Raw genomic sequence first — 14,835 nt, forward strand, 5'->3', positions numbered from 1 at the left:
ACATATACTAAAAAATCTGAATCTGCAATGAAAAGCTTTCCCAAAGAAAACTCCACGACTATTCAGCTTTGCAGGTAAATTTCATGAGATATTTAATAACAACTGAAAAAGGAGTACTCTCCAACTTGTTTTATGAGGCAATATGACCTTGATACCAATACCTAACAAGAACATTAAAAGAAATAAAAATTACAGGATAATCCTATTCATCAACAGAGATGTCAATCAGAGAAGGAGAAGAGACAAATACAAACAGATCTTGAAAGCTGGAAAACAAGTGATTACACTCAAGAAGCTGAATCCTAAGCTGATGGTGAAAAAAGCAACAACTAAATTTACAATGTAAAATTCATAAAGGCTAAAGAAATAGCAGTACAAGTACTCAAGGAAACAGAGTTTAAGATGGGAATGAAAATAGGAGGACTGGCTAAAAGTCTGTTCAAGAAGCAGTTAGTTCCATACATCTTTCCAGCTAATTCCTATTCCATTTCCTAACAAGGCCAGAGGTTAATTTCTCTAGAAAGGGTATAAAGATGATGTCTGGACAAGAGTAAATGTGGCACAGCTATAATCAAAAGTAATATATGTAAAACACAGCAACTAAGTAAATGAATTACTGGATCCTAAGACTCAGCCTATTATTCCCACTGGGCTCCCCAAATGCTGCAACAGCCAGGTCTTCACCTTACAAAGCAGGGGAGAAAAAGAATCTTTTCTGGGAAATGAGACTAGTTCAACAGGAAAAGGGCTAAAGACAACGAGGATTCCACAAAAAATGGCCAAGACAGATCATTTTACAAGCTCAACCCCCAGGGAACTTCCAATCAGCATTTTAATAATCTACCATAAAATGTAAAACGTTGAATAGACAATCAAGGAGCATCAAACATTAATGAAAGTCTCTACTATGAAAGCTGAAGACAAAAGAAACATTTAAAAGAAAACACTTGTATTCCCAGCTACTCGTCGGCCTGTGTGACAGAGTGAGACTCCGTCTCCAAAAGAAAAGAAAAAAAAAGAAGAGTGCAGTAGGGCTGTTGTGGATATGTCAAAAAATATCAAGTTACAGTTACATAAGATGAGTAACTCTAAACATCTAATATATGGCATGAGGAATATGGTTATAACACTGTATTATACACTGGAAATTTGCTAAGAGAGATTTTGTTTAAGATGGAGTTTCACTCTTATTGTCCAGGCTAGAGTGCAATGGCACCATCTCGGCTCACCACAACCTCTGCCTCCTGGATTCAAGCGATTCTCCTGCCTCAGCCTCCCGAGTAGCTGGGATTACAGGCATATATCACCATGCCCAGCTAATTTTCTATTTTTAGTAGAGACAGGGTTTCTCCATGTTGGTTAGGCTGCTCTAGAATTCCTGACCTTAGGTGATCTGCCTGCCTCGGCCTCCCAAAGAGCTGATTACAGGCATGAGCCACCACACCCGGCAGCTAAGAGAGATTTTTAAGTGCTCTTACCACACACACAAAAAAAACAGAGTAACTATGTGAGACAATGAATATGTTAATGTTAATTTGACCATATTAATCATTTCATTATGCATATGTATATAATAAAAACATACTGCAGACCTTAAATATAAATACATACATACATTTATACATATATATATATATATATCAGGCAAAACCCTGTCTATATATATATATGCATATATGTATAAATATATACAAGTATATATATATACACACACACACACACACACACACACACACACACAAACGTGTGTGTACATACACACACACCAGGTGAAACCCCGTCTCTACAAAAAATACAAAAATTACCTAGATGATATGGCACACACCTGTGGTCCCAGCTACTTGAGAGGCTGAGGTAGGAGGATCACTGGAGTCTGGGAGGCAGACGTTTCAGTGAGCCAAGACCATGACACTGCACTCCAGTCTGGGCGACAGACAGACTCTCAAAAAAATCTCTCTCTCTCAGAAGAAATATATACATAATATATAAATATATATTTATATATAAGTATATTTATAAACATATTCAAGTATATAATATATATTTATATAAGTATTTAATATATATTTATATATAAATATAATGTATTTTATATATGTTTATATCTAAGTATATAATATATATCCATATATAGTATATAATATATATGCATATACAAATGTAATATATAACATATATTTATATATAAGTATATATATTTCTTTTTTGAGATAGAGTCTCACTCTGTTGCCCAGAGTAGCTGGGACCACAGTTGTGTGCTACCACATCTAGCTGATTTTTGTATTTTTTCTAGATAGAGATGGGTTTCGCCTGATCTGTTCTGATTTGTTGCCCAGGCTGGTCTCAAACTTCTCACCTCAGGTGATCCACCCACCTATGGACTCCCAAAGTACTGGGATTACAGGCATGAGCCACTGCACCCAGCCTATCCCTACCTTTATATGTAAATGCTTTAACTTTTTCTTTTCTTACAAAAATAGAAACTACCTGAAAAGGAGAGAGTTCTGAATGCTGACGTCCCTTAGGCAGAGCAATTGCATGTACCCATGTTTTCGTTTGTGAGCATCTATCCAGTACCTTCCCTTTACTTGCTTCAAGGGTGTAGAATGTGATATCCCTTAGCTAATTTATATTCGGAAAATGTTTTCAGAGGGTCAGAGAGCTACTTTAGCCACCCATTTGCTTTTTCTTTTTCTTTTCTTTTTTTTTTTTTTAAGATGGAGTCTCATTCTGTCACCCAGGCTGGAGTGGGGTGGCTCGATCTCAGCTCACTGCAACCTCCCCCTCCCAGGTATAAGTGATTCTTCTGCCTCAGCCTTTCGGGTTGCTACAGGCCGGAGCCACCATGCCCGGCTACTTTTTGTATTTTTAGTAGAGACATATTGGCCAAAGTGGTCTCAAACTCCTGACCGCGTGATCCACCTACCTCGGCCTCACAAAGGGTTGAGATTACAGGCGTGAGCCACCATGCCTGGCCCCTCATTTGCTTTTGTTTGAGAGCAGGCAAGTGTGTGTGTGTGTGTGTGTGTGTGTGTGTGTGTGTGTGTGTGTGTTTTGAAATGATACATTTGATCCTTTTTATGGCTCAAAGAAAAGTTAATGAATACCTTTTGAGTTTGGTGCCAGGACAGAGTCATTCTTCAAAGCTGTCAGCACTTATGGGCTGTCCTATGGTCACTGCATGACTTTGCTTAAGTTCCTTACCCTCTCCACTTCAGATTCTGAAAGTACTGCATCCACAGGTAATAATGGGCTGGGCGCGGTGGCTATTGCCTATAATTCCAGCACTTTGGGAGCCTGAGGAGGGCAGATCACTTGGGATCAGGAATTTGAGACCAGCCTGGCCAATATGGTGAAATAACATCTCTACTAAAAATACAAAAATTAGCTGGGCATGGTGGTGCACACCTGTAGTCCCAGCTACTTGGGAGGCTGGGGCAGGATAATTCCATGAGCCCAGGAGGCAAAGGTTACAGTGAGCCAAGATCACGCCAGTGCACTCCAGCATGGGTAATAGAGCTAGGACTCTGTCTCAAAGGAAAACAAAAGTAATAATGGTAGGGCTGGGCATGGTGGCTTATACCTGTAATCCCAGCACTTTAGGAGGCTGAGGTGGGAGGATCGCTTGAGCCCAGAGTTTGAGACCAGCCTGGGGAACACCAAAAGACTCCGTCCCTACTAAAACAAGAACAACAGAGGTAATGCTGGCCCCTTTCCTCTTATTAACATCCTCCAGGGGATGAAAACGACGATCATGATTAAGTGTGTAATCAATTGTGGAAAGACTGCTGCCATGTTAAGAAAAGAAAGGGAGTATGTCTGCCAAACAGATTAACTTCTGGTCTCTAATCAGTATGTGTGGTGGGGTAGGGGGACTACATGACTTTTAACTTTTGTCTTTGAGAGGTCTAGCATTATTGGAGTCTCCTGAGATAATTTTTTTTTTTTTTTTGAGACAGAGTCTTACTCTGCCCTCCAGGCTGGAGTGCAGTGGCACGATCTCGGCTCACTGAAACCTCTGCCTCCAAAGTTCAAGAGATTCTCATGCCTCTGTCTCCCTAGTAGCTGGGATTACAGGCACCCACCACCAGGCTAATTTTTTGTGTTTTTAGTAGAGGCAGGGTTTCACCATGTTGGCCAGGTTGGTCTCGAACTCCTAACCTCAAGTGATCCTCCTGTCTTGGCCTCCCAAAGTGCTAGGATTACAAGTGTGACTGCCACCGTGCCCAGCCTAAATATATATAATTAAATAAAAGTTAAAAAGAAACAACTTGGAGAAGACAGAGACTTGCAAGAAAAGAATACTAAAAAAAAAGTAATACATCAAAGAGAGCTAAAAGAAACTAGGGTGGAAACTTTTTTTTTTAAAGGTATATTCCAAGAACCAAAAGAAAGTCCTCTTTTTATGTTTTGTTGTTGTTGTTTGTGCCAGTAACACTATGTTGAGGAGTTCTTAAAATTAAAAAGATGATAGGAAGTAAAAAATTCAGTGGAAGGATTCAATGGAAGATAAAGCTGAGGAAACTCCCAGGATACACAGCAAAATGACAGACTTAAAAATAGAAAATGCAACAAAATTGGAGGACTGGTCTAGGGGGTCCCATATCTTAAAAACAAGATTTACAAAAGAAGATGAAAAAAGAAAGTAGAGATCTGGCAGTTTTTCAAGAACTATTTCAAGAAAATGTCTCAGAACTGAAAGTTTCTGAATTAAAACAGCCCACAAAGTGTCCAATATAATGGAGTAAAGCATCACCACCAACCCCACCAATTATAAAATTTTGAAAAATTTATAATTCAAGGAGAGGAATAAAAAAAAAGAACAAAAAAAAAATTTAGAGAAAAAATTGGGAGGAAGGAAAAAATCTATAAGCTTATAGAAAGGCAAAAACAAGTTTCATGCAAAATATCTACTATCAGCAAGGTGTGGTGGCTCATGCCTATTGTCACAGCACTTTGGGAGGCTGAGGTCAGCAGATCACTTGAGGCCAGGAGTTAGACTAGCCTGGCCAACATGGCAGAAACCCTTCTCTACTAAACATACAAAAATTAGTTGGGCGTGGTGGCAGGCACCTGTAATCCCAGCTACTTGGGAGGCTGAGACAGGAGAATCACTTGAACCTGGGAGGTGAAGGTTGCAGTGAGCTGAGATCACACCACTGCACTCCAGCCTGGGCAACAAAGTGAGACTGTGTCTCAAAAAAAATAATAAAAAATATCAACTATCAAAATAATACCAGATTTCTCAAGTTACTATAATGAAGCAATGCATTTAAAAGTCTGAGAAAAATGTATTTTCATAGTAGAATCCTATACTCAATTTTTTAAAAAAGAGATTGGGTTTTGCCATGTTGCACAGGCTCGTTTTAAACTCCAGAGCTTAAGAGATCCACCCACCTCACCCTCCCATGGTGCTTGGATTACAGGAATGAGCCACTGCACCCAGCCCAGTCACACTATAAGAGTAAAATGTTTTATACACTGGAGACCTCAAAAACTTTGCTTCCTATAAACCCTTTCTTGTGAAGCTTCTGGAACACATACTCCTTCAACCAAGAAAGAAGTGTGAGATCCAGAAGAGTTTCCAACACAGAGAAGGGTAAAGATAACTTCCAAGATAACAATAAAAGGAAGTTGTAAGATGCTTAGAGAGAACCAGTCTAAAATAAAGTAAGTCAAAAAGCTCCAGGAGAGACTTCTGACCTCTGCAAGATGACAGGGATTGGATTCCAATGCGTCTGAACACACTTGAAAGATAATATTTACATAAATTAGTGGTAAGAACAAAAATGAAAAGAAAGCAAATTAACTGACGATTAGTAACTCCAGGGAAGATTTTTAAAACTGAGCAAGGAAGAAAAAAGAAAACAGAATTCTATGTGGCTCAGCTATAACTATAATTTAAATATTTATAATGATGCCAATGCTGACTATTAATCTTGACAAAATTATGCTGTAACTGTATGTGTATGTAATGGAACACAAGTGGAAAGAGGGAAATCCTCATCTTTCACAGCGGAAAGTCAGTAACACTGTAAAATAGAAAAATTAAGAAGCAATATAAGCATATTACTAACAGAAATAAAGGCAAATATCAAAAGAATCAACTAAAAGAGCTAAAAGTAATTTCCTTCAGAGAGCAAGAAATAGAGTAAAGGTGAGGAACTACAGAGCTAGCTGAGTGCAGAAGTGTATGCCTGTAATCCAGCACTTTAGGAGGCTGAGGCAGGAGGATTTCTTGAACCCAAAAGTTTAAGACCAGCCTGGGCAACAAAGTGAGACCCTGTCTCTACACAAAAAGTAAAAAATTAGCTGGGCACGGTGGCATGTGCCTGTAGTCTCAGCCACTTGGGAGGCTGAAGTAGGAGAACTGCTCGAGCCCTGGAGGTCAAGGCTACAGTGAGCCATGTTCACACCCCTGTATTTCACCCTGGGTGACAGACTGAGACCCTGTCTCAAACAAACCAACAAAAAAATTGCAGAGCTACTGGTTTTTCTAACAAGCTTTGAGGAACTGCTCGACTTTTCTAAACAATGTGCATGGATAATCTTAATAAAAAGAAAAAGTAAATTTAAAAGAGATAGAACACTTACCAATATACTTTTCTAGCTTTTTGAATAGACGTAACAGTCTGAACTTCTTTTAATGTTTGCTTTGTTTTCTTTTCTGCTGATTTGAATGCCTATTTATAGAAAAGAGTTTTAAAAATAATTGGTTATGAATTTATTTAACATCAAAGTAAATAATGGGGCAAGAAATTGTTTTTTAAATGGCACAAAATGGCACAATCTACACACACACACACACACACACACAAATATGCATACTTCAAAGTAATGAAAAATGAAAAGATTTTTGCCTTAAGTATTAAAATAATCTAAACAAAGATTTACTACTACATGCAAATATTTGCCTAAGACTTACGAATTAATAAATACCTTGTTCATTTTCTAGATACTGAGTGCTTATCATACTGTAGGTTCTGGGCTAGATACCGTTAGAGATACAACAGTGAACAAGATGGACAAAACCCCCACTCCCACCCCAGGAAGTCTAGAAGAGACAACTATTAAACATATAATTCTTTAAATAAATATATGGTAAGTGCTTCTAAAGATGCTATAGGAGTATAACAAGGAAACCCAATTTATACCACATTATGATCAAAGAAGATGTATCTCTGAAGAAATGACATTTAAGCAGAATCCTCAATGACTAATGGGGTTATCAGGCAAAGAAGAGGAAAAAGGGGGCCGGGTGCAATGGCTCACACCTGTAATCCCAGCACTTTGGGAGGCTGAGGCGGGTGTATCACGAGGTCAGCAGTCCGAGACCAGCCTGGCCAGCATGGTGAAACCCTGTCTCTACCAAAAATACAAAAAAGTAGCCAGGCATGGTGGCGCATGCCTATAGTCCCAGCTCTCAGGAGGCTGAGGCAGGAGAACTGCTTGAACCCGGCAGGCAGAGGTTGCAGTGAGCCGAGATCGAGCCACTGCACTCCAGCCTGGGCAACAGAGCAATACTCCTCGGTCTCAAAAAAAAAAGAAAAAAGAAAAAACAGGAAAAAGGGTATTATAAGCAAAAAAAAAAGAAAAAAAAAATGATCAGCAAGTAGTGATCAAGGGCAAAATGACAACAAATGAGGTTGAGGTTGGAGCAGTAGACAGAAGGCCAAGTCATGAGGGCCACTCATTTAACAGCTATTGAAGTGCCTACTCTGTTCCAGACAATATTCCAGGGATTTCGATGCGGCAACGATCAGCACAGACAAAGATTTTACTTTCATGTAATCTATATTCTAGAGGAAACGCAGAAAAAAATATTCAAATAAACATGTTGGGCTAGGGGGAGTGTTTTTCAGGAACAAAAATAAGGGAAATTATAGATGGAGTGATTCAGGGTGGTACTATTGTTAGTAATCAGTGGTCAAGGAAGGATTCTCTAATTAAATTTCATTTACACAGATGAGAGGGGACTAACCGAAAATTCCAGGTAGAGAGAACAGCAAGGGCAAAGACCCTGAAAGAGGAGCATGTGCCATTATTTTATGAAGCTAAGATCCCAGTGTAACCAGCAAGAGTGTATGAGAGGGGGAATGCAGGTGATGAAGTCAGAGGGAAGCAGATCTCCTGTCTTTCTTGGAGGACAGAAGAAAGGCTCTGAATTGTATTAAGATGGGAAGCAACTGGAAGATTTTGTCCAGAGAGAAAGGACTTCAATTTTGATTTAAAAATTTTTTTATATATTTTTTGAGATGGAGTCTCACTGTGTCACCCAGGCTGGAGAATGGCATGATCTCGGCTCACTGCAACCTCCACCTCCCAGATTCATGCGATTCTCCTGCCTCAGTCTCCCAAGTAACTGGGATTACAGGCGCCCGCCATCATGTCTGGCTAATTTTTGTATTTTTAGTAGATACGAGGTTTCACCATTTTGGCCAGGTTGGTCTCAAATTCCTGGCCTCAAGTGATCCTCCGCCTGGGTTTTCCAAAGTGCTGCGATGACAGGCATGAAATACCACATCCAGTCTTCACTTTTGATTTGAAAGGATCACAATGGGGCTCAGCATGGTGAGTTACACCTGTAATCCCAGCACTTTGGGAGGCCAAGGCCCAGCCTAACCAACATGGAGAAACCCCGTTTCTACTAAAAATACAAAATTAGTCAGGTGTGGTGGTGCATGCCTATAATCCCAGCTACTTGGGAGGTTGAGGCAGGAGAATAGCTTGAACCCAGGAGGCAGAGGTTGCAGTGAGCTGATTGCACCATTATACTCCAGCCTGGGCAACAAGAGCAAAACTCTATCTCAAAAAAAAAAAAAAAAGGGATCACAATGGCTGCTATGTGGAGAACAGTACAGTGGGAAAAAGGGAGAAGAAGAGAGATCCGACCAGAGGCTATTGCTACAGCCCATGTGAACACAGAGGTGATAGACGACTGACCAGTGGAAATAAAGAGTAGTAGCTAGATCCTGGCTATACTTTAAAGAAAGAACCAAAGGATTTACTGATGAACTGCATGATTTATGGGAGAAGAGTCCAGGATATCACAAACATTTTTAACCTGAGCAAACAGAAAAATGAAGGTGCTATTTACTGAGATGAGGAAGAATGGGGGAGGAGTAGGCTTGGGGAAAAAAAACACTGGAAATACATACATTTGTGATAATACTTAGAAAAACATAAAGTTAAGTTTGAAAGTTACTTCTGAATTAGAAAACCTCATTTAAATAGAAGAAATAATTATGTCCATTAAATTAAGCAGGCAAAAATAACTAATATTCACTCTAAGAAATACTCAGGACCGGCAGGGCGCAGTGGCTCACATCTGTAATCCCAGCACTTTGGGAGGCTGAGGTGGGCAGATAACCTGAGGTCAGGAGTTTGAGACCAGCCTGACCAACATGGAGAAACTCTGTCCCTACTAAAAATACAAAATTAGACAGGCATGGTGGCACATGCCTATAATACCAGCGAATAGCAGGAGAATCACTTTAGAGGTGGAGTTTGCAGCGAGCCGAGATCATGCCACTGCACTCCAGCTGGGGCAATAAGAGTAAAACTCCGTTTCAAAAAAAAAAAAAAAAAAAGAAATACTCAGTACCTTCTCAGCAGCTTCAACAGTCTTTTGCGTTTTCTTAGCAGCATATCTCTTGTGATCATAATACCTAGAAAAACATATTTCTGTTAAATTTTAAGTAAAACCTTTATTGTTTAGTTTTCTAACTTTACAAATTCTCAAATTATACAGAATAAATCAGAACAAACTGTATAATTAACAAAACAAAATTAAAAAATGTATTTTCGCCCAAAAAAAAGTATGCATATACTGGTGAAATTTTGAATTTTTTAACATCCTTAATTCCTTAATTTATTGCAGATAATATTTTGCCTAAAATTTAAACTTAAATGACTTACTTTTTGGCATTGGCATATGCTGACAAGCTGAGATCAACATCTACAAGTAATGGCTTATTTTTCTGAGGCTTCTGCAGCTGTTTATTCTTTTGCTTTTTCTTTTTTCCTTTTGGTGGTTCGGTTTCATTTTTCTCAACACTGACGTCACCATCAACATCATCATCTTCCTCCTCTGATAACAAGTATGGATTTCTATTAAAAATATTCAATAGTATTTCACTAATGTCAATGACATCACTTTTTTATTTTCAATTTTCTTCCTCAAAAAATTATAAATGCTTTACAGTAAACAGTTTCATTATTTATATTAATCTAAATTAATTGCTTTAATAAATTTCAAAATATAAAGAAAAAATTTTTAATACAGTGAACAATTAAAGTAACAAAATAAAGACAAGCATTAACTGCCTGACTAAGAAGCAAACTTACCTTAGCAGCATTGTAACATGATTTGTCTGTAGTTTTAATTCTTTGATTGCACTTGCAACAGGGTCTCCTTGAGCTTGGGCTTCTTTCACAATTAACCCAATTTCTGTCCAATCTATTTGGTTAGCTAAAGCACTTCGAACTACCTGAATGGCTCTGTCAACTATTTGTAGGTTCATTTCTATGAGCTCTCCTTTCAGTTTGTCTATTTCCTTAAGAAACAAACCAAACACATTTACTATATTGACAGTTAAAGTCAACATTTTTGAAAAAGCACTGAAATTGGCATTCATGAAGGGTTAAATAGAAAAAAAAAAAAAAAGAAAAAAAGAAAAAGCACTGAGAAAGCCAAACATAATACCTGAGTCTGCTGAAGAGCTTCCAATCTGTTTTCATGATCCTTTCGAACATTATCTAATTTCTTCAATGCTTGCTTTTCCTTTTGATAAAGCAGATTTTTAAAACATTAGAGTTCTCTTACCTCGTGATGCCCCTCTCTTACTTCCCAACCCTCACTATCCTGACCCCATCTATGCTGTTATCTAACTGGCTGAAGTTCTCATAGTCTAATACCCTAGGCCTATCCCACTACAATGTATTCCATGCCCCACAATTACGTCTCCTGTCTCCCCACCTCTCACTCCTTATATAGGAAGAATTTGGATTACAGGTTATTGCGTATATAAGATACATCCCTAAAACCCTTTGCATTATTCAAACAGGCAGAAATCAAGACATTTTTTCCTAAGGTACAAAAGTAAAGTTTGGGAGAATGAATTCGTTGTTTTTTGTTTGTTTGTTTTTTAAATAATAGAAACAGGGTCCCACTATGCTGCCCAGGCTGCTCTCGAACTCCTGGGCTCAATCCTCCCACCTCGGCCTTCCAGAGGGCTGGGATTACAGGCCTGAGCCACTGCACTGGCAGGGAATGAATTCTTAAAGAGCATAAATTATCAAGTGACTTTTTATTTTTTGCTGCTTTTGGTTTTCTCAGCACCATTTCCGGTATTTTACAGAAACTTTTCCCCCTAAATTTATAAGACAAAGGCTTATGGTAGTTATTTGACCTTCTATATGGCATTTTATCATATATAATTTACATTTCAAGGTTATCAATTTGGGGGCCAAATTTCTAATACTAGTAATAATATCATAAATTAATGAGTATTTAAATGCTGGATGAAATATTTATATATTCAGATAAGAATGGTGACCATTAAAACAACCCACAATGATGACCAAAATAAATTACCAGTATTTTGACACGCATAAAAACACAGGATTCAGTTTACTAGCCAAAGTGCTGCCACCATGTGGTAATCACATGATGTAATTCACTTGACTGGCCTACCTGCTTTGAAATTATGCTATGATTAATTTTTTTTTAATTTGCGTCACAGTCTCACTCTGTTGCCCAGGCTGGAGTACAATGGCGTGATCTCTGCTCACCGCAACCTCTGCCTCACAGGCTCAAGCAATTCTGCTGCCTCAGCCTCCCAAGTAGGTGGGATTACACATACCCACTACCACACCTGGCTAGTTTTTGTATTTTTAGTAGAGAGGGTTTCAGCATGTTGGCCAGGCTGTTCTTGAACTCCTGACCTCCAATGATCTGCCACCTCGGCCTCCTAAAGTGCTGGGAATACAGGCGTAAGCCACCTCGCCAGCCAATTAACTAATTTTTTTAAACTGAAAGGGAAGTGGCACAGGGATTCAAACAAATTGGTTTTTTTTTTTTGAGACAAAGTCTGGCTCTGTCACCCAGGCTGGAGTGCAGCAGCATGGTCTCAGCTCATTGCAACCTCTTCCTCCTAGGTTCAAGCAATTCTTGTGCTTCAGTCTCCTGAGTAGCTGGGAGTACAGACACCCATCACCACACTCCGAGAATTTTTGTATTTCCAGTAGAGATGGGGTTTCACCATGTTGGCCAGGCTATTCTTGAACTCCTGACCTCAAGTGATCTGCCCACCTCAGCCTCCCAAAGCGCTGGGATTTACACGCATGAGCCACCATGCTCAGCCTCAAATAATTTGAAATTTTGGCACACACATTTTAAGACTATTTTCGAAAAACCAAATTCCCTTCAAATCAAGAGTGACTGTTAACAATTTATGAGGCCAGGCACGGTGGCTCACACCTGTAATCCTAGCACTTTGGGAGGCTGAGGTAGATGGATCACCTGAGGTCAGGAGTTCAAGACCAGCCTGGCCATCAGGGTGAAACCTCACCTTAGAAAGAAAAAAAAAAAACAATTTATGAAACTGTTCTGCAGCAAATGCTCTAAAACATGGTCAGATGTGCTGGGAAAATACTGTATATTACTTCTTTTGGAGACATGATGCACAGAAAACATATTAAAGACCTAGCTTTAAAGTTCATTTTAAAAAGAAACAGTTTAATGATAAACAATATCCCCACGTCTGGCCTATTAAAATCTCCCCAGAACAGTAATTCCTTAATAGCAATGTCTGAGAAGCTTTGGGTTGTTCTGAGCAAACCACACTAAGGTATAAATAACAGGCCTCACCTTCCCACTGTTTTTTCCTTTTTTAAAGATTATCTGATATATTCATGAAACAAATGAGGATACACTTTTCAAATCCCCCATGAACCTTTCTCATAAACCTTTGTCATAAATAAAGAGGCAGGTCAGAGACTTCCCATACTACTTGTTACACACTTTCTGAAAGGCTACCCTTTCCTATATAAAAGCATCATCTACCCATCAAACCACTAAAGATCAGCTGGTTTAATATGTGCTTTTAATAATACATACCTGTTGTAAAGCTTTTAAGTCAATTTTCTGGCCTTCTATCTTGGAATAAAACTCATCCACAGCCTTATTTAAAAAACAGACAAACAACTAGCTGAAAAAAAAGCAAGGTCTCTACTTCAAAATGCATATGCAGAATTTTATTTTACTTTTTTTTTTGAGATGGGATCTTGTTCTGTTGCCCAGGCTGGATTGCAGTAGCACGATCTGGGCTCACTGCAACTTCCTCCACCTCCCAGGTTCAAGTGATTCTCTTGCCTCAGCCTCTCAAGTAGCTGGGACTACAAGCACACCTCACCACGTACTGGTAATTTTTGTAGTTTTTAGTAGAGATAGGCTTTCACTGTGTTAGCCAGACTGGTCTTGAACTCCTGACCTCAAGTGATCCGCCTGTTTTGGCCTCCCAAAGTGCTGAGATTACAGGCGTGAGCTACCATGCCCAGCCATGTACACAAAATTTTAGATTCCATTTTGTTTCCTAACACCACTCAAAGAACTTGAACAGACTTCCAGCAAATGTATTATATAGCTAAACAGTATCAAGAATCAAAACAAGTTCAAATCTCTGGTCCTTCATCCTGAAATACAGTAGCAACAATTATTTCCAACAGCTGTATCTGTGACTACACTGATTGTTAATGCCCAAATTCATAGTGATTATAAAGCAGGTATAGTTTCAATTTCTCAGTAGAAACAGGTTGATATTAACAGCTCATATCATGCTAACTAACTGGTCAAGGAACAGAATGAAAAAAACCCACCTTGTCAAATGATTCAAATTCTATATATGGACATTGTGAATGTTGAGAAAACAAGAAAGGATGAAATTCCTCATACCTGTAAAACACATTTATTGTATCACATTCAAGAACATTAACAAACATCCAAAGCAAATTGACCCATGCCTACATGCTTACGTGAGTATGTCTTCAACTGGTTTATCTGCTTCCAGGCTTGGTTTTATTTCTCTTTTCTGAATGATGTATCCCTACAAAAATCCAATATTAAAATCATTCCTATTCATAACTAATGAAGATTTACTTTATTTTTTTTTTTGATACAGAATCTCACTCTGTCACCCAGGCTGAAGCACAGTGGTATATTCTTGGCTCACTGTAACCCCTGCCTCCCAGGTTCAGGCATTCTCGTACCTCAGCCTTCCGAGAAACTGGGATTAAAGGTGTGTGCCACCATACCTGGCTAATTTTTGTATTTTTAAGAGAGACAGGGTTTTGCTATGATGGCCAAGGTGGTCTCAAACTCTTGTTCTCAAGTGGTCTGCCCACCTCAGCCTCCAAAAGTGCTAGGATCACAGGCATGAGCCATCACGTCTAGCCCAAAGATTTACTTTCTATGACTGATATTAATTTTAATTTTCTGTAAGTAGAGTTTTACTTTGAAAAGGAAAGAAAAACACTTATAAGCTATGAGGTAATTCGAAAAGTGTTTAACGGCTGGGAGCTATAAATCACAAAGTTTTTGGAAAGTGCTGACAAATGAAAATGTGGTTCTCTATCTAAAACAAAACAAAAAAAAATTTCAAATTCCTCAACTTTTCTGGAGAGCCAATACTAACCTGACAGTACTTTCTATAAAAGACAGGCAACAGAACAAAATTCACAAACCAATAGCAATTGAAAAAAAACTATCCTGGGCCAGGCACAGTGGCTCATGCCTGTAATCCCGGCACTTTGGGAGGCTGAGGTAGGCGGATCACT

General features: G+C 38.8%; 1 protein-coding gene across 5 annotated transcripts in view; it reads right to left on the reverse strand.

Annotated features, from left to right (window-relative positions):
* NEMF (nuclear export mediator factor) overlaps window positions 1-14,835 on the reverse strand; it is a 71,557-nt gene that overhangs the window by 33,736 nt on the left and 22,986 nt on the right. For 4 of the 5 annotated variants that reach the window (XR_010338578.1, XM_021668197.2, XM_021668196.2 and 1 more), the window contains exons 9-16: window positions 14,035-14,105; window positions 13,879-13,954; window positions 13,121-13,183; window positions 10,706-10,783; window positions 10,348-10,556; window positions 9,919-10,110; window positions 9,605-9,668; window positions 6,595-6,683 (exon numbers count right to left, since the gene is read on the reverse strand). Coding sequence is in view for 4 of the 5 variants with exons in the window: in XM_021668197.2 (XP_021523872.2) it covers window positions 6,595-6,683; window positions 9,605-9,668; window positions 9,919-10,110; window positions 10,348-10,556; window positions 10,706-10,783; window positions 13,121-13,183; window positions 13,879-13,954; window positions 14,035-14,105 (842 nt within the window). In the remaining variant the exon portion in view is untranslated. The remainder of the gene's footprint in view (window positions 1-6,594; window positions 6,684-9,604; window positions 9,669-9,918; window positions 10,111-10,347; window positions 10,557-10,705; window positions 10,784-13,120; window positions 13,184-13,878; window positions 13,955-14,034; window positions 14,106-14,835) is intronic. The other variant, XM_021668198.2, reaches the window with a different exon arrangement.

The sequence above is a fragment of the Aotus nancymaae genome, unplaced genomic scaffold, assembly GCF_030222135.1.
Source record: "Aotus nancymaae isolate 86718 unplaced genomic scaffold, 86718_ANA_hifiasm-v0.15.2.pri h1tg000062l, whole genome shotgun sequence".
NCBI classification, from domain to species: domain Eukaryota; kingdom Metazoa; phylum Chordata; class Mammalia; order Primates; family Aotidae; genus Aotus; species Aotus nancymaae.